At 36.8% G+C, this 24,702-nt stretch overlaps 1 protein-coding gene across 1 annotated transcript; it reads right to left on the bottom strand.

Moving 5' to 3' along the window:
- Positions 1 to 3,479: 3,479 nt before the first annotated feature.
- LOC145986992 (histone-lysine N-methyltransferase SETMAR-like) lies at positions 3,480 to 4,460 on the bottom strand. Its single transcript, XM_083121456.1, has one exon. The coding sequence runs from the start codon at positions 4,458 to 4,460 to the stop codon at positions 3,480 to 3,482; it is 981 nt and encodes a 326-aa protein (XP_082977582.1).
- Positions 4,461 to 24,702: the final 20,242 nt, after the last annotated feature.

Here is a 24,702-nt window from a genome sequence, read left to right as displayed (position 1 = left end):
CGTTGCGCGAAAGAACTCGACCCGGAAATTTGTCGTGCAGCAAGGCTATCGTCTCTTGGGAGGTGTGGCAGGTAGCGCCAACCTGCTGTAACAACAAGTGTTCAACATCCACACCATTCAAATAAGGCCACAATCATTTCGTAGCCATATTGCGGTAACGTTCTCCGTTCACAAGGGCACCCTGTACATACCAACGTTTTGATATCCATACGCTTAAAGAAAAGTGTAATGTCAATCCATACTTTGCATGTTTCCGCGCTTCAAGTGTATATTTATTATTCAAAGTTTGTTATGGTATACGGTCCGACATACGTAATAGACTTGCTAGTGTCCAGAGTAGTTCAAACTATTTGACTGCTGTGAAAGAGGCAGTTGACGTGGTACAAACATTGGTGATTCGCAACTTACTTTGATCGTTTACATTAACGAACTAACTCGAGAAAAATAAGAAGAAACAATACATTCAAATGCACAAGTGTGCTACTAACACAGAAAATTAATAACAAGTTCGTGTTCACTGTCTATTTTGGTGTGATTTTAATTTTTTAGTGCGTTTTAAGTACATTATTGCTTCATTTCAGGGATTTATGTCAGTGCAAATTTTACAAGTTTTTAGTGCCTATAAAACAACAGGCCGATCATGAGTCTATACTACCACATGACATGACTCAGTCGGACCCGTACAAGAGTTTTCATACGAGCATTCTGGGAGCTAGTACGGCAATATCAAGGCATAAATCCATAGTAATCCATAAATTGATTAGTATAACAGCTAATACCTTAACTTTTCTTTCTCTCAACCAACAATAATGACATGAACAATGGATTATACATTATAAACACTCAAATATTAAACAGATTGTTACTACTAAGCACCATGGCTTCAGTAAATGACATCTGAAATTCGTTCAATACAAGATTTCTGGAAGTCGTAAGTAAGAGTTACGTAGTTTATAATGTAAGCCCATATGCATAAGAGTTACATTTTGTAACTTCATTTTGGCGGTCTAGATTTGATGTCTTAAAAGACTTATTTATTATAACTGCGTGATTTTAGAAAATAAGTTTTATTTCTTGTTTATATCTGAGTTTTAATGTTTATGTCAGTATCTATGTACAATATTGTTAGAGCCACCATTCACATTTTAGTCCGGTGTCTGCTCCACTGAATGGCGTTTTAGAATGTTTTTTTATTGTATTATGTATATCTAACGAGGAAAATTAGGTGGTTTAAAATATCAAGAGATATGGAGATTCAAGTGCTTGGAAACGTTCACCAAAGATGTTTGTATTCCATTTATACCACTGGCATAAAGTAATGTACTTTAAACCCAGCTATTTACATGTTGTTTAGAAGGATTCAATTTACTAAGAGAATATTCTTTAACAAATTACAGTATTATAAGCAGATTCATTTAATTTCTAAAGTGTGTTCAATGAAAATTCAGGTCGAACAACTGTGTGAGATGATCTTGTTAGCTCTTTGTAGGTTCACTGCATATAAGGTGAAGCTAGGAGAGATTCCACTTCCTTAAATAAGATTCCACGCCTCGGTATAGAAACAAAATACCCAAAACTGAATAACACTTTTCCCTAAACATAGAGCCATCGTAGAAAATACTTGCTATGCAAAATACGTAGAGATGAAACGTTTCTTATGTCAATATACAAAATATTCCTTGTAGTTCAAGATCTCGCTGTCTAAAATAAGTATATATTTGATATGTACATACAGCCACATAATATTATAATACGTTTATCTGTGATACAGCTAATCGCTGGAATTGTTAAAGCGAGCGATGTACTGATCATTTTCATCCTATCAGAAGTAGATAAAGGATATATGTCTGATCTGCCCTAGCTTAACCTTATGTACGTTTATAGTTTTTAATATAATTGTGCACTTCTAAACAATGAACTTCTGTTTAAGGTAAGATTGAAGTATTAAAAAAGTTAACATCTAGGGCAAATATTTTTGTCACATTATTTTTTGCCGGTATTTTATTAATATTTTTACATACAGTAAATCAGGCGAAAGTTTAAACATTTTTAAGACAACGAAAACAATGAAATGTATCATTCTTTCGAGACTCACAAAGATGTTTCCATTTTTTGTAGCTATCTATGTCCTGGTTTTAAAACGAAGACAGACTTTAGACAAATATTGAAGGGTCATTGTACGTAATTCAATATAAAACAAATCACAATGAGCAATTTGACCGTTACGAGACAAGGATAAAGTCTTACCAAACACATTGCCATACAGGAAGCAATAAACAGCGGGGAGGCCTCCCCGATGGCGCAGTGGTAGCGTCCTCGCCTTGTAATCAAGGGGTCCCGGGTTCGATACCCGGTGGAGGCACAAGTGGTTCGGATTCCACTTTAAACTGTAGGTCCTGTCCCGATTAGCCTTACTGTGCATAAAGTGGACTTAAAACACCAACTCAAACCAAACCAAACAGCGGGGACTAAAAGAACTTCTGATTTCGCTTTCGGACAAAATTCAAGTCATGCATATGAATATTATATAATAATTTTCAAAATTCCTCATATCTTTTTGCAAATATTATCTAAATTAATAGCCTACATTCAACGATATGATCTATTACTTTTCAAAAAAGTACAAATTAAAAAACTAAGTCTTGTAATGACTTTCTGCAAAATCCATAAAACGTGGATATTTATAGACTAAAATAAGGTAAAATAACTCAGAACATGTAGATAATATTTAGATATTAAAGTGATTTAACTTATCAAAGATGGGACGTGGCATTCGAGTATGATTCCAAAATGAAAACATTGGTTTCTATATGCTGCTGACAATTTCATTTGACAGATATCAATTTAAATTTCGAGATTCCATTTAACGAAAATTTCCTGAATATATCACCATAGAGTCGGTTAAAAGTTGACGCAATTATCACGAGCAAATGGGGAATTAATTGCAGAGTGTCAACCAACTATGTTACTCGGTATTATTTCCAATTTCCGAGTAATTTCTCCGTGTGAGATGTAGCTAATTGAGATAACTCAGACTGGCTATGAGGAGCAATACGCGACACCTACAGTTCGTTTAGTCCAAATACAAAGCATTACGTGTGCATGGGCGTCCGGAAGGGGGGGGGGGGTGTGGCCCTCCCTGGAAAATGAAAGTCAACCAAAAATTATGTATTTCACACATTATTGTGGTTAAAATGAAATTATATATGTGTTATTGCATGAACACCATAAATTCAAATTTAAGCAATGTTTTTTAGGGAGCAACACTATTTTTGGGGAAAATGTGCCTTGTTTGCCCCCCTGGAAAAAAAATACCTTCCTTGCCCCTCCCTGGAAAAAATCCTGCGGACGTCCATGTACGAGGGGGTATTCAAAAGTTTTAATTATCACCATGAAATAAAAAAACATACAATAGTCACTTGCAGTGGTCATAGTTAGTTCTTCTACACGTAGTCTCCCTGCAGAGTCACACATTTTTGTCAGCGTTTCTTCACCTGTTTCAAGCCCTCTTTGTAGAAGTCCTCCGCTTTGCTCGAAATCCACTGTTCCACTTCGAAAATGACATCCTCTCTGTCGTCAAATCGCCGACCACGAAGCGGTTTCTTCATCTCGGGAAAGAGGAAGAAGTCGCTTGGCGCAAGATCAGTCGAATAAGGTGGATGCTGCAAAAGTTCATAGCCTAACCGGTGGGCGGCGACAACGGATGTTTGAGCCGTATGGACGGGTGCATTGTCGCCCAGGAGACTGACGCCTTTGCTGATCATGCCACGACGTTTTTGTTGCAATGCATCACGCAGTTTCTCCAGAAGGTTACCGTAGTAATCACTGTTGAGGGTCTCGCCCTTCGGAAGGTAATCGTTTAAGATTACCCCGCGGCTATCCCAAAAAACGGACAGCATCCCCTTTCGCCTTCTTGGGGGGGGGGGGGAGGGTGGATGTTTCCACTCCTTGCTCATTTCTTTGGTCTCCGGATCGTAGCACTCGTCCATAGAGACGAGACGAGCAAAAAAATCGTCTTCGTTCCGCTCCAACAGAGTAAAATTCTGCTGGGAAAAGTCGTGGCGAGTTTGCTTTTGAAGAGGTGTCAACAAGCGAGGTACCCAGCGTGCAGACACCTTATTCATGTGCAGTTCCTCGTGAATAATCCTCCACCACGCACTTCCGTAACTTAGTCCAGTCTCCGCCATCACTCTTTCCATGGTCGATCTTCTGTCGTCGAGGATAACGGCCTCCACTTTCTTCACCATGGCAAGATCATCCTTGATTGAGGGTTTACCCGCTCGTGGCTCGTCTGTCAGGGACATGTGACCACTTTGAAAGTTCCTCTTCCACCTCACAACCGTGTCATATAATGGGCTTTCATCCCCATAGTCAGCTTTTATTTCGTCGTGGATTTGGCGTGCGTTGTTGCCCTTCAAATGGAGGAACTTTATGACACTTCGGGCTTCAATTTTGTTCATCATGCAGGTTGATGTCTTCTACAGCCTGTGAAAAGAAAACTACTTTAGACAAAGATTTGATATCTGCACAAGTATCCATGGCAATGACACTGATTATGCACAAAAAGTTTCATGTAAATATCTCTATAAAGTTTTATTATAATTAAAACTTTTGGATACCCCCTCGTACGTGTGATAGCTAATTGAAATATGCAGGATACATAATTGCCGTCTGATTATTGAGTAATGCAGGAAAAGTATTTTTTTAAAATTCTGAATCGATTTCATTTTGGAATATACTTGATAAGATAAATATTTTTGTTTTTGGTGTTTGCTTTAGGCAAAATATTCATTTTGCATTGAAAAGGGTTTTAATTTAATTCAGCAAAATGAAAGAGGCAGTGTAAGATAATAAATTTGTTTTTGGAAGGAATCTGCCCTACATTTGTAAATATAACGCACTTTAAGAGAGTTTCAAAGATATTTCCATTAAGAAAACATAAATTTCATCAAATGTATAAAATAATTCTACTATCGTCAATCTAAATTATTGTATTTTATATACGAAATAATACACATTCATGCGTGGAACTAAAAGAAATCACAATAATCTACATGAACTGTTACGATTTTGGAATTTTAAATATCTTTAGATTTTTTCACGAAATAAAAATGACATACAATTTGAACCAGCATAAGATGTGTAAGCGCTTTAAAGGTAGGACAAGTATTAGACTTTAATTGGCTTTATACTTATGTGGGTATAAAAAGGTCTTTCTACTTAAAAATATATCACATAAGAAAACTGTGTGTAATAATAATATTAATGACACATTATTTTCTGCTCTTAAACGTTAAACCTATGAAAGTACTCCTATTTTACTAAATTCATACAATAGCTTATAGAGACAAATATACCTCGTGGGATATCATCTATTACATTACACGTGTTCACTGCATCACAGTTACGTTCCACAGTGAAATACATTTTGTTTCGACTTTAGTATTGGATAATTTAATCAATATATTTTGTAATTATTTTAATTCTCACTTGAAAAATTATCCTGAATATGTCAATATAGAGTAGATTTATTTAAGTGACACAATTATCACGAGCAAATGGGGAATTAATTTTAGTGTCAACCAGTTATAACCATTATTTCCATTTCCGAATATTTTTGTATCAGATATAGCAAATTGAGATAACTCAGACTTACTATGAGGAGCGATACACGACACCTAATGTTCGTTTAGTTCAAAAATAAAGCATGGCGCGCGCATAGCTTTTTGAAATATTCAGGATACATAATTGTCGTTTGATTATTGATTAATGTAGAAAAATTATATTTATATTTTGAGCATGTTTCGTTTTGGAACACACATACTATTTAATATTCTATGTTTCATTTAAATTTTTACGCATACAAACATACTTATAAAAGTAGGTATACTAATGTAAAAGACTTGTCTAGGATATTTCTAGTGCTTCCATGAACTTTTTCACTGCTCTTTTCAGTTATATTCAAATGCACGATTCAAACTTTATTAAGAGGAAATTGCCTGACACAGGAAAATAATATATTATCGGAAATTAAATTATAAACTCATCTCAATGAAAACTCTACATCATTAAGTGCTTTTTCAAGCAGACATTTAAAATCAAATTTTAATTTCAATGAATCTGAGATGCAAATTAATCGCGTTTAATAAGATTATTTTGACGGATTTTAACATTGCCTTTTAATTCTCTCATTAAAAAATATATTTCTATCGAAAACTATAACTTTACATATTTCTGGGTTAGTCTACTGTCCTTGCATATTTTTACATAGTTTGTAAAAAGGCTTTATTTAATGACTTCATAAAACTATTTGTGATAGAGTGTGTGCATAGTCCCTTTCTCCATAGGTTTGGTAAGGCTTGTCACATTGTCACGTAATGGATAGAAAGTGCTTACACTCACTTGATAGCAAACCAATGATTGACTAACTGACTCAGTAGCCTATGTGTGGGAAGAGGAGTACAAAATCCAGAAATATCACAACATAGTTACACACGTATGGGTAGAAAAAATATTTTATTAACATAAAATTCTACCAACTTTTCGAACCAATTTTTACTTTTGATTTTTGTGCTGCATTTTTTATGACAGCAAAGATCATAATTTTTAACCACACCAGATTGAAACTGCAGTCGAGTATTAGAAAGAATTTGCTGGCAAGGTGTCTTACTGATGAGAATAAAGTGCCGATTAATGAGTGAAGTTTTTATGAAAGAATTTAATATACTCTGAATAAATTACTGACCTATGAAAATTCAGCTTCGTGTAGCCAATTTGTGCTGTTGCCTTTCAAACGACGGACTCCGCTTTAGAAAGTCGGATAACAGTGGAAGGAACGTAACAAGGTATAAATGTAACTGTTGCTCGCAAGGATTTTTTAAGGCTTCATCTGTACAGCTTCGGCACACAGATTTTTTAATACCACATCGACAATCGAATGTTTTAAGATTATAAAGTAATGTAGCAATATCATTGTTTTTTTCTCTAAAGCGTTGGCAATTTCTTTGAATTTTTGTATCCAATCAGTAATACACCAGTCCATGCAAAAGAAAAGTTACTTCATGCAGTTTCATATGACAGTCCTAAGTCTGTACAAAGTGAGAAGGGAAATTATGATTTCTGCTAATAAACTTGTCGTGACTAATCTAAAGAGGTGGTGAAGCCACGATAAATAGTCATTAATTATTATTCTTACCTTTGCTAAAGTTTTCTGTATGTTAACATCTGGAATTATAGTGTTTCACTTTACTTGAAAGACCGTGCGACAAAGTAAGTAAGAATAATTCAATTTTGTGGGTATTGAATACATACTGGTAACATTAATTTGTAAATATAAGACCAAGTATTGATCACATATTAGAATACAATATCGTAGACAAATTTAGATATGCCTGAAAATTCGGCCTATATCCTGGAATGATGATAATGGCCATGTTTCTGAACCAGTGTTGCAAATGCGATGAGTCAGATTTCGATGGGGAACTATTACTTATGGTTGTGACACCTGTCTTTCCTTGCCCAAGTTGAATTAAACATATTATCCTAGCAGTGAGTGGATAATAAGAGGATAAAGACAGCCGCAGAAATAATGCAGAAAGACTGCATTAGAGAGATAGGGGGGTTAACAAAGGAGCAGAGGAGATTCAACGTCAACTCCAGACTCCAAGTGAAGCTGAAACCGGAACGACGATGAGTTTATCTCAATGTCAAAAGCGATCTGGAAAACACAGGATTTTTTTTATCTCTGATGAAAACGCATGGACCTTTTTTGTGGTGGAATGTGAATATTTCTGAGCATACATCTAGAACATCGTATATCAACCTGTGGGGCTCGACCCACTGCTGGGTCCCGAGGGAGCGTTTGGTGGGTTGAGAAGTCTGGCTCGAAAATGCATTTACTGTGTCTTAAAAACCTATTGCATTTAAATTACTAAGATATATTGTTTTAACAATTCAAATTCAACCCGTGCTGTACACAACTTAAACTCTACATTTCTCTTATTTACGCCCAACCATTGTTTTTTACCGGCATCTGTCTGATGTTTATGCTCATCGGAATCGTATATCTGTTGGTCTTGTTTCGGTCGCAACAATGAGTTCTTAATAATCTGTGTGCCATACGCATATCGACTAAAAGTTCGTTTGATATTTCCCCCCGCCCCCCCCCCTCTCTCTCTCTCTCTCTCTCTCTCTCTCTCTCTGTGTGTGTGTGTGTTTGTGTGTGTGTGTGTGTGTGTTTGTGTGTGTGTGTGTGTGTTTGTGTGTGTGTGTGTGTGTGTGATGGTGTGTGTGTGTGCGCGCGCGCTTGCGGTTGCCGAGAGGTGTCAACTGGCATCATTTCACATTGCTATCAAAACTGCTTGGATTTCAAAGCTAACTACCTGTGAACAAATGGATTGCGGCGGTTTTAGGAGTTCACCGGATTTTTTTTCCACAGTTAGTCTTTTAAATTAAATATTTACTTTTCTAGAATGAATTATGTGTAATTTGTTTAAGCTTCTTAAAGTACTCGATGTTAGCAAACATATGATTATAAATTAGGTGCACACCCCTACAAGTAATTCTGCTGGCGCCCATGCTTGTGGGTCCCATGAAGTGTAATATCTTTCAAGGCGGGTCCCGGACTGAAAAGGGTTGAGAATCACTGATCTATAGTGATCTCACCAACCCCGAGACCTTCTGTAAACAAACCGTCTCACCGATTTGATGTATCAATGAACATGGAGACCTTCCCGTACGCATAGAACTCGCCATGTTGAAAGTGGCACCGTGGCACTACTTCCTTGCTGTTCACATTATTATTTTTAGAAAATAACCAATGTTATAAAATATCATTATGTACACAAATCTCTAAGCTCATTGAAAGTTACAATGTATATTCCTACAAAATGTTCACACTTATCTTGCCTTGTACCCAAGTTATTTTAGAAGTGCACTATATTTGGCGGAACAAAAATCGTTATTAGGATGCTTGTCAAAGTTTCCAACCGCAATAAATTTACGAACTTTCTTTGTCTTGTTTTGATCATCATCATCAATATATTTATTGGACTTACAGCATTCCATATGGCTGTTTATGCCCATTAGCCTATATATTTTATTTACATAAGATACAATTTACATAAAGTCTACAAACAACTTTCAAATACACTCCTATTTATATCAAACCTTAGAAATATACATTACCATGTTATATCATTTTGTCTAAAAAAATGCAAGTAAAATATATTCAATTCGCATGCAAGAAAGAAGCAAAATTATGGGAAATGATTACTGGTGCAAAGAGTTAACCATAAAGGTGAAGCAATAAGTACAAAAGAAAGAGCATTGGGTTTAAAGTGAGACATCATTTGCGGCAGCGTATCCCATACTACAAATTGGCCGTTGTTTTACCTTACGTAATAAATCCTGTAACAACGCTGGATTTTCGTGTGGATTATTTTATTTCTATGAGTTTGCCAAGGTACCTTTATTAGGTAGGCCATTCCCGAGGTTCCGAGATTTCTTCCCACGATCCTGTGCACCTATGACGTCATTAAGAGGCCAGAATGGAACTTGTTTCGTTAGCGTATACGGAAGCTTGAGATAAATTGGTCGATTTTTTACTTATACACACCTTTTCTTGAATGCCGGTAGAGTGAGTACAAATCACCTGTTTGTGCTCTTGCCACGTGCAATAATAATAGAAGGAAATCGCCTGGAATAAAGTAACCATCGCTTCCCAAAAAACAAGTTGCTGCAGCAGGATTGATTCAATTTGCTCCTCCAAATTTCGGACTTACTCAGTGGTGCAACCACAAGTGGGAGCAGGGGGCATTGCCCCCCAACCTTCAACGGAAGTCAATTCTAGGAGGGGCAAACATTGATGGCCAAGGACACTTGCAGGGGTCAAAGAGGAGCAATTGCCCCCTTCAACTTCAAATTTTATATAAATAAAAATACATTTCGTAAAATGTTCTTTCTCGCTTCGCTTGCAATGCCTGTTTTTCTCAGTCTCGTCAAGTTCAGAGCCGTAGCTAGGGGGCGGCGGGAGTCTGCCATGGGCGTCAAATGATCTAAATTTAAAATAAAAAGTTGTGAAAGAGAGAATGCCTTGGCGCCATGTGATATTATTTGCTCCCTATTAAATCAATATTGTTTTAAGTTGCAAAAATTGGATCTAATAATTTTATTTCTCTCTTCGCTCGCAACATAATTGTTTTCTGTAATGTAATGTATTTAAATAATATGTTTTGAATATATGTATTGAATAAACTTTGAATACGTACATAATTTAGTGTTAGCAACTTGCATATGTATTTTCTTCTTTTATGTCGCTGCATGTTGCATATGTGTTAAAGATATGTTGTACATGAAAGTTATACATGTTATGTGTACAAATAAAATATCTTCGGCATGCATTTATCAATCATTTTCTGCCATTCAAAAATACAGTTTGTGTGCTTGTTTTCAATTATTATCTAATGTAAAATTGCTGGTGTTGAAAAAATATTTCAAATCGTTTGTTCCAAATAAATGCTTTAGCACAGACATCTACCCCATTTTTGCGTAATTTATGAGGATAATAACGTCTTTGATACTACTACTACTAGTAATAATAATGTCATTATTAATGTTGTTATCATTATCATTATTATTATTGGTACGTTTATCCTGGTACTTGGCCCCTCCAGACAAAAATTCGTGGTTGCGCCTCTGACCTTACTTCCACACTCGCCTTCCGTATCATCACGTACGCAACTTTCAAAAACCATTACACAATCGGAACCCAGTTTCTAAGTATTGCTTCATTGAATATTGAGTTCAAGATAAGATTTTATTAGCTTTGAAGTTGAAACATCTCCCGCGAAAATAATACTTTGAACATCTCGTAGGTAGCCAACACTAATTAACAATTGCACTGTGTTACTTTACTTTATGTGTGTTTGTTGAGAAATTGTGCTTTAATTTATTTTATATGTGCTTTAAAATGTCTCGTTGGTTCAGTCGGTAAATAATCTGACTGTCACGCTGAAGACGAGGATTCTGTTCTCAGGGTGGTTGGTCTCGAGGGGGAATTTCTCAGCAACGTCCTTGCATGAAAACTGCTTTGAGGTTCACCAGGGGTCTAAAAAAATAATATTTTGTGGGCCGGAACGTGATGCTAACACCACCTTCATAAATGGTCGAGATTGTGAATCATAAACCCTATATTCATTCATGGCATGTTACAACGCGCAGAAGGTAATTTTGATTTTAAACCTTAGTGCATATTTAGTAGCACACCGTGGGCGTTCGGTCCAAGACGTCATGCTCTGGGCTCTGGCTACGGAACGCGCTGGTTCGAGTCTCCTAGCGGAAGCGTAACAACTTTTCTTCTGAGGTTTCTGACTGCGTATGGGACCGGTGGCCACCCACGATTGGGAGGAAATTGGAGAGCTACGAATGAGTAGCGTAATCCGGTTATGGAAACTTACAAAAATGACTGGAGAGTCGTCGTGAGTAGAATGACAGCACTTCGTTCCTACGCGTCAGCAAAAATTCGATGCGACTGGTGTTATGTTACATCCTGTTGTAGCGGAGTACGAGCGGTTTTATTGTTGAGTCAGCAGAACGTGTCTGATCACGTTGAAGACATCGGAAGCGATGGGGGAGGGGGTCAATGGATTTGTCACGTTGTTTGTTGATGTATGCTAACCTAACACGTGCGTATGTTTGTGTGTGTGTGTGTGTGTGTGTGTGTGTGTCTGTGGAGGAAATGCGCGCGCAACCATTGCGTATGATGCAAAGACATGAAGAAATGATTTAAAGATGCCGCCGAAGGTGCTGTACCCCGAAAGCTTAGCGGCTAAGGTTATTGCTCTGTAAAAGAAGAGGCGTCGAGGGTTCGATTCCTGGTAGAGTCAATATTGATTGATTGATACATTCAGTTAGTTTTTTAAGTCCGTTTTATGCACGGCAAAACTAATCAGAATTGGAGCTACAGTTGAAAAGTGGTGATTCGGACCACTATGTGCCTCCACCGAGTATCGAACCTGGGACCCCTTGATTACAAGGCGACGATGTCAATATTGAATGGTCTCGATTAGCCTGTCTGTAAATAAAGGCAACAAAATGGTTGAGTTCGAAAATCGAGTTGGGTTAGTGGTTAATGTTGTCACCTGGCAATGAAGAGGTCGCGGGTTCGATTCTCTAGGTAGTTAAATTAGGCCAATTGTTTAGTCCCGCCATTATAGGTCCCCGATTAGTCCATCTGTGCATAAATAGTGTTTGAATAAAATCAATATGGCGGCCTTGGGTTAGTGATTAATGTTGTCGCCTGGTAATGAAGAGGTCGCGGGTTCGATTTTCTAGGTAGTTAAATGAGGCCAATTGTTTTGTTCCGCCATTATAGGTCCCGATTAGTTCATCTGTGCATAAATAGTATTTGAATAAAATCAATATGGCGGTCGCGTTTTGTGTTTAGCGGCGGCGACGGGGCGCGGCGCGGCGCGGGGGTGTTTTTATTCCGCGAGATGTTTTAACCAAGTGGTTGAGGCTTCGATTCCCAATGTTGGTGAAAATTGGATATTCAATTGCATTTGTTTGAAAGTTCCGATTAGCTTTTTGTGCACAAAGAGAAAATGAACTAATTGGAAATAGGATGTTTATGCTGTAATGAAAAGGTCCACGGGTTCGATTCACAATGTCAAATTGGCTGATAATGATGTTGTTTTTAAAATAAAAAAAAGAAGTGTGTTGAGTCCCCATTAGTATTTATGCAGGAACAGATATTAAAAATCAAAACAAAATGGCTGTGACTGGTGTTTAGTATTCGAAAGTTTCCAGGTTCGAGTTCCTAGTTATAATTATTTTCTTTTAGTTTACAGAATTTGTTCCCATTTATTGAATTTTGGCGAACACGTCCTCCCTCTTTGTGGCATTTGGACATGTTGGAGATATACCAGGTGGTTATAATTAAAGTGACAGTGTTCAGAGTGGTACAGCACGGGCTGTAATGAGAGTAGCAGTCTGAAACTTCGTAGATATGCTAATGAAGCAATGCGCTCGCGAATTATGCAAAAAAAAAAATAGTTCCAATTCTCGCCACCAGGGTAAAAAACGGCGCTGTAAGCAGTCAAAACGTGGAATTTTCCATAACTCTGACGTCAAAGTCGGTGAAATTGCCTAACCATTGTGTGAGCTCCCTGGTTGTTGTTGGTGACGCTTGTTGCTTTTTCCTTTAGTAATGTTCATGTAATTCGAATAGTGAAATTGTAGCGATATTTTATTACAAAGAGTATTGTTTTCTGCGATTTATAGTGTTTTTCCTGTAACTATACCAAGTTTTGACTGCTTACAGCGCCATTTTTTACCCTGGTGGCGAGAATTGGAACTATTTTTTATTTTTTTTCATAATTCGCGAGCGCATTGCTTCATTAGCATATCTACGAAGTTTCAGACTGCTACTCTCATTACAGCCCGTGCTGTACCACTCTGAACACCGTCACTTTAATTATAACCACCTGATACATAGAAATTGTTGTCAAAGTGCCTAATAATGATTTTCTGTTTAAATAAAAAAGAAGTGTGTTTTCAGTCCCGATTAGCACGAACAGATATTCAAAAAGCAAAACAAATTGTTGATATTGTTGTTTAGTATTCAAAAGGTTTTGGGTTCCAATGCTGGCAAATTTGCAGAATAATATTGATTTGTTTAAAAAGTGAGTTACTATTCCAGATTATTTTTGATACACAAATAGAAAATGGGGTGATTTTGGAGTTTTGCAACCAAGGGGGTCGATGGTTCGAGTTTCTCTAGGGGCTAATGTTGGCGTTTTTAACGCAGTCCCGATTAACCGTAATACATAAACCTGTTTCAACGAATATCGAACCTGGAACCTTTTGATTACAATGCAAAGACTTTACCACTAATGTATGCTATGTTTTAAAACCAAAAATAAATAATAGTATCGAATTTTTAAAAAAAATGCGTTACCAGTCTCGATTAGCCATTATGCACAAAGAGATGTGTTTTGAAACCAAGGGGGGTCGAGGGTTCGATTACAACTGGGTATGTGTGTTGAGGAAACTAAAGGTCAACAGGCATGGAAAGATTTTACTCGCCATCTCAAAATAAGTTTTTGAGCTTGGTACAGGTAGCTTTTTGTAGAAAGCCCCACAACGGCATCAACGTGGCTACAATCTGTGGGGGCCTCTTTTTTTTTAAGTTGGAGAGGGGCACAAAGCCGCTTGTACCATACAACGTTGCACCGAAGAACCAACTTGTCAACTAGTCAGTCACTCCATCATTAAAGTGCACAACATAATATCAGATTTGCACTGATAATAAGCAAAAAATTATAGCGGCTGCATAATTATATTTCAATGACAGCAAATGGTTTCAAATGAATGGTTTTCACTTTATTTTTTACTAAGTAACAGATTTGGTAATGAAAAGCTTTAACATTTGCATATAATATGAGATTTCTTTTGGTATCCAGTTTGTATGTTGACCAAATCACAGATATACTATTACTAAGGATAGCATTAACTTAATCTAATAAAAATATATTCCAGTGCATTACAAAATTAACTCATTCTGTTTTCTGTTGTTTGAATCCATATGGTAAAGTCTCGAAACTTGATGCACATCTTTTTCTTTTGGTATATACCACCTGAAAAACCCTTATTTCCGGCTTACTAACAACGGAATGTGTTTTTGTGCGTACGATTTTGTTCGAGTTGAGTAATGTTAAAGGTGTTGTTGAGAATAGCCTTGGTGAGTTATTCGAAATTGATTGTACTGCTGTTTTTATGGTTTAGACATATGCCTTTCACCTTGCAAACAGTAGTAACATTAGTATTGTCTGGATTTACTACCTCAAATGCATAACTTTTCGGCCCACTGGATGAAAATGCTCTGATATAAGCATTTTTCCCATAGAGTTCTAGTTCATTTGTTAACTCCCCTAGGTAGTCTCCAACAGGCAGATCAACATCACCTGGCCTTTGAATATAAATAACACTATCGGTATCATAATACAATACATTTTCGCCTAATGTATCCAAATATTCATAAAGCTCTAATCGTGCATGGGTTGTAGTGTATGCTGCAATAACTACATTTACAGTCGATAATGGAAATGCAGATTCTTCGAGATATTGCCAGTGAACTATCAACATATCTTCATTTATAGGTATAACTTGATGTACTTCAACATTGGGATTTTCTAGTTTATCGAAAAAATCCTTAGGATTGTTGATAATACTAACTTGACCAGGGTTTCTCTCTGTCCAAATTTACCCCAAAATGAATTCAGCATAAGTTTTGCTAAGCTTCGTAATCCAGGATTAGCACATATTCTGTTTTCATCCAACAACACAGCCTCCTTTTCAAAATAGTCAGCTATGTATTTTTTTTGGATTCTTCATCAATACACCACAATGGCCAGCCGCTTGCTTCAACTTTTGCTTTGAGAATTGTATTGATGTACTCTGCAAAAACACCACCTGATTTTTTTGCAGGATCATGTTGTTCAACATTATATTCCCATACCTCATGTAATTCTAAAATTTTGTATTTCTTTTGAACTGCCTTCTGAACTTCATCCACAACCCAGGTTCCAGTTATAGCTCTATCCCTAGCAGTATGGTTACATTCCGCCTGGTTTATTTCATCGGCACAAGTTCTACTTAGAGGGAAAGTTAATTTTGAATTGGTTCGATATGGTAACACAGGATGGTACAGATCTCTCGGTGGAAGTATTGTTGCTTTGACAAGCCCTTCAAAAGAATAAATATCGGGGCATTCTTCCCCCACATAAATTTTCACCGGATGGCTAACTGGAAACTTTTTAACTTTGCAACAATAAGGGTACAGGCTACATACATCCTTATATTGAATTGTTTCATTTTCTTTCACAGTGTAATGTAGTTTGGTGGCATTAGTTCTACCACCATAAAACGCCTCCCGGGGAATTATGGGAGCTTTAATTGATAACGGATGTTTTTCAACATAATGTTTCATGATTTTGTTATTTCTCAACTGCTGGTGAAATTCGCAACCCCACATCTCATGGACAATGTAGTTAAGTGCTTTTAATCTGGTAATTTTATTTTCTGTTCTTTCGTACCGAAAAGACAAAGTATCATATGGGTTATCATGAAGAGGTTCTGTACGTGAAGTAGGGAAACATTTGACACAACCATGTGTTCTGCATCCTTGATATTCAAATACATGCTCTTGCCCCTTTTGATCTTTAAAATATCCATCTACTTTCAATATTCCTCCAACTTTTACTTCTGGTCCTCTGGCTGCATGTTGGATTTCGATTTTATGTTTTTTTTCCTCCCATACCAACCATTGAATAGCCTCTATAGACTGAATATCACACCATCTGTATCCGTTTTTAGGAATAATTCCTATATGTTCTGCTTTCAAAAATCTTTTACGGAATACTTTATTACAAGCTGAAGCGATGGTGATGGCTTCCAATAATGGGTTCACTGTTGTTTCTTTTTCAAAAGTGGTCATGAATTCCAAACAGGCAGCACGTAGTACATTAACATCTTCTACACAGTATTTTCTCAACTCCTTCTGGATATCGAAAACTACCCCTGTTTTCTGTTGTTCACTATGCCATTCCAAAAAACTGATTCTCCATCATAGAATCAACAGCGTAAAATTCAGTACCAGGGATACATCCGACATATTCTTTATTTTTCAAAGTATTTAAAAAATGAGGAAAATACCCTTTGGACATTGGGAGATCAAATGCTTTCGGTAATTTGTTGAGCGCCATTGGAATAAAGTTGAGAGAATCTATGAAATGGATATTGTGCATCTTCAAAGATAATATTTTGGCTCCATTCATGATAACAGACGGTGTCCATTTCATTTTTTCGATCATAGTTTGCAGTACAAAGTGCGAATCATACCCTCTACTATTGTGTGCAATACACACAATATTGTTAATTTTGGTGCGGTGAGCTGAAACAAATTGCAGAAAATTGTAAACAGGTTCTGTACTATCAAAAATGTTCTGTTTTTTCCCGCATACACTGCACCATTGAGACATATCTTTGTTCTCAATGCAATTATAGCATACATTTTGGCACACCAAAAGATTTGGAATATGCAGAAAATTGTTTTCAGTGCCTTCTAGTTTTGTGTCCTGCCTCGATTCAATATCGTAGAAAACAAGCATTGCTTTTTTTGATATAAGAGAAGATATTTGTTTGCCATAAATTTTTTGGATGTGACATAGATGTTCAGATGGTACCATATTTTTACAGCTGACACAGAATTTCTCCCCACATATATGAGGATTTCTGTTTGTACGGATAGCATACGCTTTCAGGCATTTTTCACAACATTTTACTGTCTGACAAAGAGAGTTTTTTCTATTGTAACATGTTTTATGATTATTGTAACATTTTTGACCATAGAAAAATCTGTTACAATCAGTGCACTTTATTTTGGTTTCTGAAACAGTACATTTGGGCTTTTCTTGGCATTGTGAACAAACAGCTGTACAGGATCCTAGATGTCTAGAAACATGATCATATTTTTTATGGCAAGTTTCACAATAGAAATTAGCGGAGAATGCAGCTGTAAGAGATGTTATAACATTAAAATGGTTGTTTATGTACACCAAATTTAAGTTTCGCGCCTAGGTAATAAAGGACCTTCATATATCACATCACTCCCGGAAAATCCATTATATACGGTAATCTTGAAATCAGATAAATAGTCCTGAAATTTTTGAATTTCGGTAGTTCCTCCACCACCATTCAAATTTTCCCCAGCTTCTCTGCACAGTTTATCCACTTCTTCTTCCATAACACATTTATGTTGTCTAACATACTGATAACGTTTTTCAGGTTCATTTTTGTAAACATTAATACCTCTTGCCACAACTAACGCATAAGCCAAACACCTGCTATCGGAATTTTTAATAGTTATAATTCCTTTTTTTAGTTTACAGAATTGTTCCCCATTCATTGCATTTTGGCGAACACGTCCTCCCCCTCGTGGCATTTGGACATGATGGAGATATACATAGAAATTGTTGTCAGAAAGAAATGTTGTATTGCTCTGCAATACTTCTTCCAATGCTGCCCACAATATCTCCATATTTATCGCCTGTGCTTCCCGAAAAGGTAACCAAAAAGGGCGATCAGGGTGATCTTCATTTCTGATAGTAATACCAACTTGGTCATGCTCGGCCACATCACGTAGAAGATATTGGATCAGTTCTTGCAATCCCTCCTGAACCCATACCACCGGATTCTCATTGTGTGGTGCCCTTCCATATTGAATCTTTGGTAACGCCTTTTTGTCTCTTCTATAACTTCAACATGATGTAACACTGCATCATCGCCACCGCCTACCTGTCTGCACATTTCCGCTTCCTGAATACAATCCCGAAGAACCATTTAGTATAACGCTGGCGAAATATGATTTGTACATTGCTCCAATTCTCTAGTCTCTAAAACAGATTCTAAATGGAAAATATCTCCACATTTTTCATCGGTTGTTCCAATACACCCAAATATCCCAGTATCCTGGTTGTTATACTTGTTAGGAAACATTTCAACATGTTGGTTGGTCTCACTAGAAATAGAGACAGAGGGTCTGGATTGATTGCTGTTAATAGCAGTAGAGTTAGAGGGGGTAGATTGGTTGAGGTCATGAACAGTACTATGAACAGTAGGAGAGACATTTTGTTTTTGCTTATTATGCTCTTGTCAATAATCAACCCCCGTTGATTTATTAGCATTATTTTCCCCCAATTCATTGGCAATAGCAACAAAAATATCCTGAGTATCAATGTTTACAGATTTGTCTTATGTTGTCAATCGATTTATTTGCTCCATCTGTACCCAAGGCCAAATCCAGATCACTGAGCATACACTGAGTGGATATACAGCTACTCTGACTATATTCACCAATTTCATTTCTGATTGTATTCAAAACCTCTTGGGTGCTTATTTCAATACCCCTCTCAAAATTAGCAGTGCCTGCATTTTCCATTGAGGTGGAGGGCGTAGATTGGATGTAGTCACTATAACTACCATAACTGTAAACAGTAGAAGAGACATTTTGTTTGTGCTTATTATGCTTTTGTGAATAATCAACCCCAGTTGATTTATTAGCAATGTCTTCCCCCAATTCATTGGCAACAGCAACAAAAATATCCTGAGTATCAATGTTTACGGATTTGTCTATGTTGTCAATCGAATTATTTCCCCCAGCTGTACCCAAGGCCAAATCCAAATCATTGAGCACACCCTGGGTGGATATAAAGCTACTTTGACTAAATACTCCGATTTCATTTCTGATTGTATTCAACACCTCTTGGGTGCTTATTTCAATAACCCTCTCAAAATTAGTAGTACTTCCAGTTTCCATTTTTCGAAGATATCTGAAAATTATAAAGTTCAAAATTACCTAACAACATGTGTTTTTATTTTCTATAAATACACAATAACTGTAGAGTCACCCCTTTATAGCTTATCTGTGAATAATATGTATTTACATAAAAAAAACCTCAAACTATATGGTTTACAGTTCAACAAGAATGCGTTGAAAACATACTTTAAACACACTTTAAACTGTAGGACCAATCCCAGTTTGTCTATCTGTGTATAATATGGCTTTTTTAAACAATCATTTATTTATTTATTATTTTTTTTGCACAAAGGCAGATTGGGGCTGGAGACAATTTTACAAACACGGTTTTATATAGATAAATAGATAATATCGACCCCGCTTCAAACTGTAGTTCCAGTCCAAATTAGCCTATCTGTGTATATTATGGCTTTTTAAACAAATACAGAAATCCAGTTCCGATTACCCCATCTGTGCAGAAAGTAGCCTTCTAAACAATTTTTTTTCTGCATACAGCGGCTGATTGGAACTGGTGACAATTTTAAAAAAAATTATATAGATACATATAGCTCTGCTTCAAACTGTGGGGTCCAGTCCCGATTACCCCTTTTGTGCATAAAACGGTCTACTAAACAGTTCATCTTTTTGCGAACAATAGCTGATTGGGACTGGCCTTCTAAACAATTTCTCTTTTTACGCACAGCGGCTGATTGGGACTGGTGACACAGTTTTAAAAACAAATGTAAATAGATACATATGACTCCGCTTCAAACTATATGTAGAGTCCCGATTACCCCATCTATGCATAAAGCGGGCTTCCAAACAATTTCTCTGTTTGCGCACTGCGGCTGATTGGAACTAGTGCCAGTTTTTAAAAACTAATTTAAATACATACATATGACACCGCTTCAAACTGTAGATCCAGTCCCGATTACCCCCATCTGTGCATAAAGCGGCCTGCTAAACAATTTTTTCTTTGCGCACTGCGACTGATTGGGACTGGTGACACAGTTTTAAAAACTAATTTAAATAGATAGATATGATTCCGCTTCAAACTGTAGATCCAGCCCCGATTACCCCCATCTGTGCATAAAACGGCCATCTAAACAATTTCTCTTTTTGCGCACTGCGGGTGATTGGGACTGTTGACACAGTTTTAAAAACTAATTTAAATACATACATAAGGCTCCGCTTCAAACTGTAGATCCAGCCCCGATTACCCCCATCTGTGCATAAAACGGCCATCTAAACAATTTCGCTGTTTGCGCACAGCGGTTGATTGGGTCTGGTGACACAGTTTTTAAAAACAAATTTATATAGATACATATAACCCCGCTTTGATTCGAACCCTAGAATTTTTTATTGCAGTGTTAAATTTATTCTATTTCAATTTGGTTTACATCTTATCGTTGGTGAATTCTACTGTTGGTTGAGCTACATTGGTCAAACTACACACCAGACACACACGCACTAGAGATTAAAATTAGTAACCATTAGAGAAGTAGGGTAAGCAGTTTGAAATAACAGTTAACTAGAAAAACAAACTTATATCACGCACTTACCTCCAGTTGCATTGTGGGATTGGAGCAGAAATAAAAAGGTATAGCAGCGAAACAATCGGCTTAACTTTTTCTCACTACAGAGCACAGCAAACTGAGTTTTTGAAACTATTTTTGAACTTAAAAATACTGAATAATCACTTTCTGCTGGATGGGGGCAAAAGTTGGACTTTACAACCTGTGACTCGGGGAATTCTTAAATGCGCCTTTTCTAACAAATGAACTAGAACTCTATGGGAAAAATGCTTATATCCTAGCATTTTCATCCAGTGGGCCGAAAAGTTATGCATTTGAGGTAGTAAATCCAGACAATACTAATGTTACTACTGTTTGCAAGGTGAAAGGCATATGTCTAAACCATAAAAACAGCAGTACAATCAATTTCGAATAACTCACCAATGCTATTCTCAACAACACCTCCTCTTTAACTTTACTAGTAGTGTAATTGGACCTACAACCAGCGCACTTATAGCGTACAAATGATGAGCCCCCCTCAAGCAGATTTGGCTACACTTAAACCTAGCTCAACATGCCCATATGAGTTTTTTGCTCAAGTGTAGCACCTCGTCTAATCCAAGATTTTTGTAAAAATGCCCGAAACTACAGTGTACAAATGATGAGCCCCCCTCAAGCAGATTTGGCTACACTTAAACCTAGCTCAACATGCCCATATGAGTTTTTTGCTCAAGTGTAACACCTCGTCTAATCCAAGATTTTTGTAAAAATGCCCGAAACTACAGTGTACAAATGATGAGCCCCCTCAGATTGATTTGCCTACACTTATAAAAGGCACTTCTGTGAGATTGTTGTCCATAAATTTGTTAAAAATATGCCCCTCTTGATATTTTTTTTGCCCACACCTAAAACTAGGCCAAGATACACACACACACACACATACATACACTTATACACATATACACACATGCATATACACACAAAGCACATTGTTGAACCCAATTGATATTTTTTATTAAGTATAGAGTTTTGATTTGAACCCCAAGAAATTTTATATAAATACCAAAGCCAAAAAATATTAACACACATACACACACACACACACTAAATATACAAAACACACTGCTGAACCCAACTGATATTTTTTTATTAAGCATAGAATTTTGATTTGAACCCCAAGAAATTTTATATAATAAACATAACAAAATTCTAATATTTATTTTTGTTTAACAGGCACAACAAGTTTTGAGCACATAAGCAGTTTCTGAGGAATACAAGGCAGCAGCAGCAGCAAGCAAATAACTTATAGAAGGCAGTGTGTATTTTTTCTAATTGCATGGATAATCTTGACACAGGAGTTTTTGAGAGAAGATGTATTTCAAAATACATAAAATCTAAGTCACTTGTTGATGATTTAAAGCTTAGATTCTTTGGCCTGTCCGAGTATGACCTGTTTGCTGTGCAGAATGAAACTGAAATGCAGTGGGTGCTTGCCAGTGACAGGCCATTCCAATGCCTGTATCTCAATTCTATCAGTGAGTTTGAAAGGCTTGTATACAGCAGGTGCAGGAGAATTGTTGGATCTTTTGTTAATTTTTATACAGACAGGTGCCATTATAATTTAAGGTTGAAATTGTTTGACAATTATTGGTTCAACAATTGCTATGAGCATTGTTTTGAGTATAGGATGCCCATGATTGCATCTCAGAGTTTAAATTGGAGGCATTATAAATATTCAAATAAAATTATTAACAAGATATCTAAATATAAGAAGATTGAATTTGTTACAACTGATAATGGGAATTTGTACAGTGGTGAAGATTTCAATCCAGAGTTTGTATCAAATTCCAACTATATATATTTGAATGAGCTTGTCATGTATTTTATAAGGCAAAAATTTAGAGATTGCACTTATGATTGTATTGTTGAGGCACTGGGGCAGAATAATTTGCATGATATATGCAATTGTGGGAGAGTTTTGTCCAGCCTCTCAGTGTGATTTCAGGCACAGGAATTTGGCAGTTGGGAATCAATCCGCAGCAGGCAGCCCTGATTATTTCAGCAGAGACAGCAATCAAGGTAAATAAATATTTGCTGCAAGTGTAATTTAATTCTCTTCTCATCAGTGTAACATATTTCCTGTCTTATGCAGTTCCAAATCCCTGCCCCATCAGTGCTGTAGAAATATCAGCCAGGCTCGGGTCTGTATGCAGGAAGAGGCAAGATATTTGTTTGAAATCTGTTTTGAAGCCTGTACCTAATCACAGCACAGCTCTGTCAGAGATAGGGACAATGAGTAATATCTGTAATTAATAATTCAGTAATCATTTCTAACAAGTTTAATTTTCAATAGGATCTTCTCATCAGTGTAACAAATTTCCTGTCTCATGCAGTTCCAAATCCCTACCCATCATCAGTGCTGTAGAAATATCAGCCAGGCTCGGGTCTGTATGCAGGAAGAGGCAAGACATTTGTTTGAAATCTGCTTGGGTATAATTTTCTGAAGCCTGTACCTAATCACAGCACAGCTCTGTCAGAGTGTAACAAATTTCCTGTCTTGTTTCACATGCAGTTCCAAATCCCTGCCCAGCAGTGCTGCAGCCAGGCTCGGGTCTGTATGCTGGAACAGCATAATATTTGTGAAATCTGCTTGGGTATAATTTTCTGAAGCCTGTACCCATCACAGCACAGCTCTGTCAGAGATAGGGACATTGAGTAATATTTGTAATCAATAATTAATAATTATTCTTGTCAGTAATCAATTCTAACAAGTTTAATTTTTAATAGGCTCTTCTCCTGTCTTGTTTCACATGCAGTTCCAAATCCCTGCCCATCAGTGCTGTAGAAATATCTTCCAGGCTCGGGTCTGTGTGGGATTTGTACAGCAACATAGCTTTGTTAGAGATTCATTCAATTCTTCACCTCCATATCTATAACAGCTCTGTGTTTATAATAGATAGGAATATTGAGTGCATCTAACAATTCCTGCCCATAACAGTTCCATGTTGTAGAAATATCAGCAAGGCTTTGTGTCTGTGAGATTTGAAACCTTGTTCCCAATCAGTTCCAAGCTGTACAGCTCTGTGTCTGTGAGATTTGAAACCTGTTCCTGTACAGCTCTGTCAGAATTTTCATAGTGCCTAATAATATCAGCACAGCTCAGTTAGGATCGCATCTAACAAATATCAAGGACTTGTACCTAATTACAGTAGCACAGGGATAGGGATAATAAGTATAGACTATTGATATAGAAATTATTTTATTCTTCAATCTTATTCCTAACAGTTCTAGGCTCCTATGTGTCTGAGCAACATCAGTACAGCACAGCTCTGTTAATCAATATCTATTGAAACATCTGTCTGTGCGGGAATTTGTACCTAAGTATAGTTATTATTGAGTATAGAATTATTATATCTAGATCCATTTTCTGTGTCTGTGCAGGGATTTGTACTTAATAACATCAGTACAGCATTGCTCTGTTAGAGTATAGATTTATATTATTATTGAAACATCTCTTCACAAACAATCTCATCTAACAATTCTATAACAGTTCCGCTCAGCTCTGTGTCTGTGCGGGGATAAACATCAGTACAGCACAGCTCTGTTGCTCATCTTTTCAGCTCTGTGTCTGTGCAGGGATTTGTACCTAATAACATCAGTACAGCACAGCTCTGTTAGAGTATAGATTTAATTATATTATTATTGAAACATCTAGAAATTATTCTTCAAACAAATATCATCTAAGAATTCCATAACATTCCATGCTCAGCTCTGTGTCTGTGCAGGGATTTGTACCTAATAACATCAGTACAGCACAGCTCTGTTAGAGTATAG

This window comes from Lepisma saccharinum, chromosome 4 (genome assembly GCF_977018435.1).
Source record: "Lepisma saccharinum chromosome 4, izLepSacc3.1, whole genome shotgun sequence".
Taxonomy (NCBI): Eukaryota; Metazoa; Arthropoda; class Insecta; order Zygentoma; family Lepismatidae; genus Lepisma; species Lepisma saccharinum.
The sequence above is the reverse complement of the archived record's forward strand: the minus strand, read 5'-3'. Positions and strand labels throughout refer to the sequence as shown.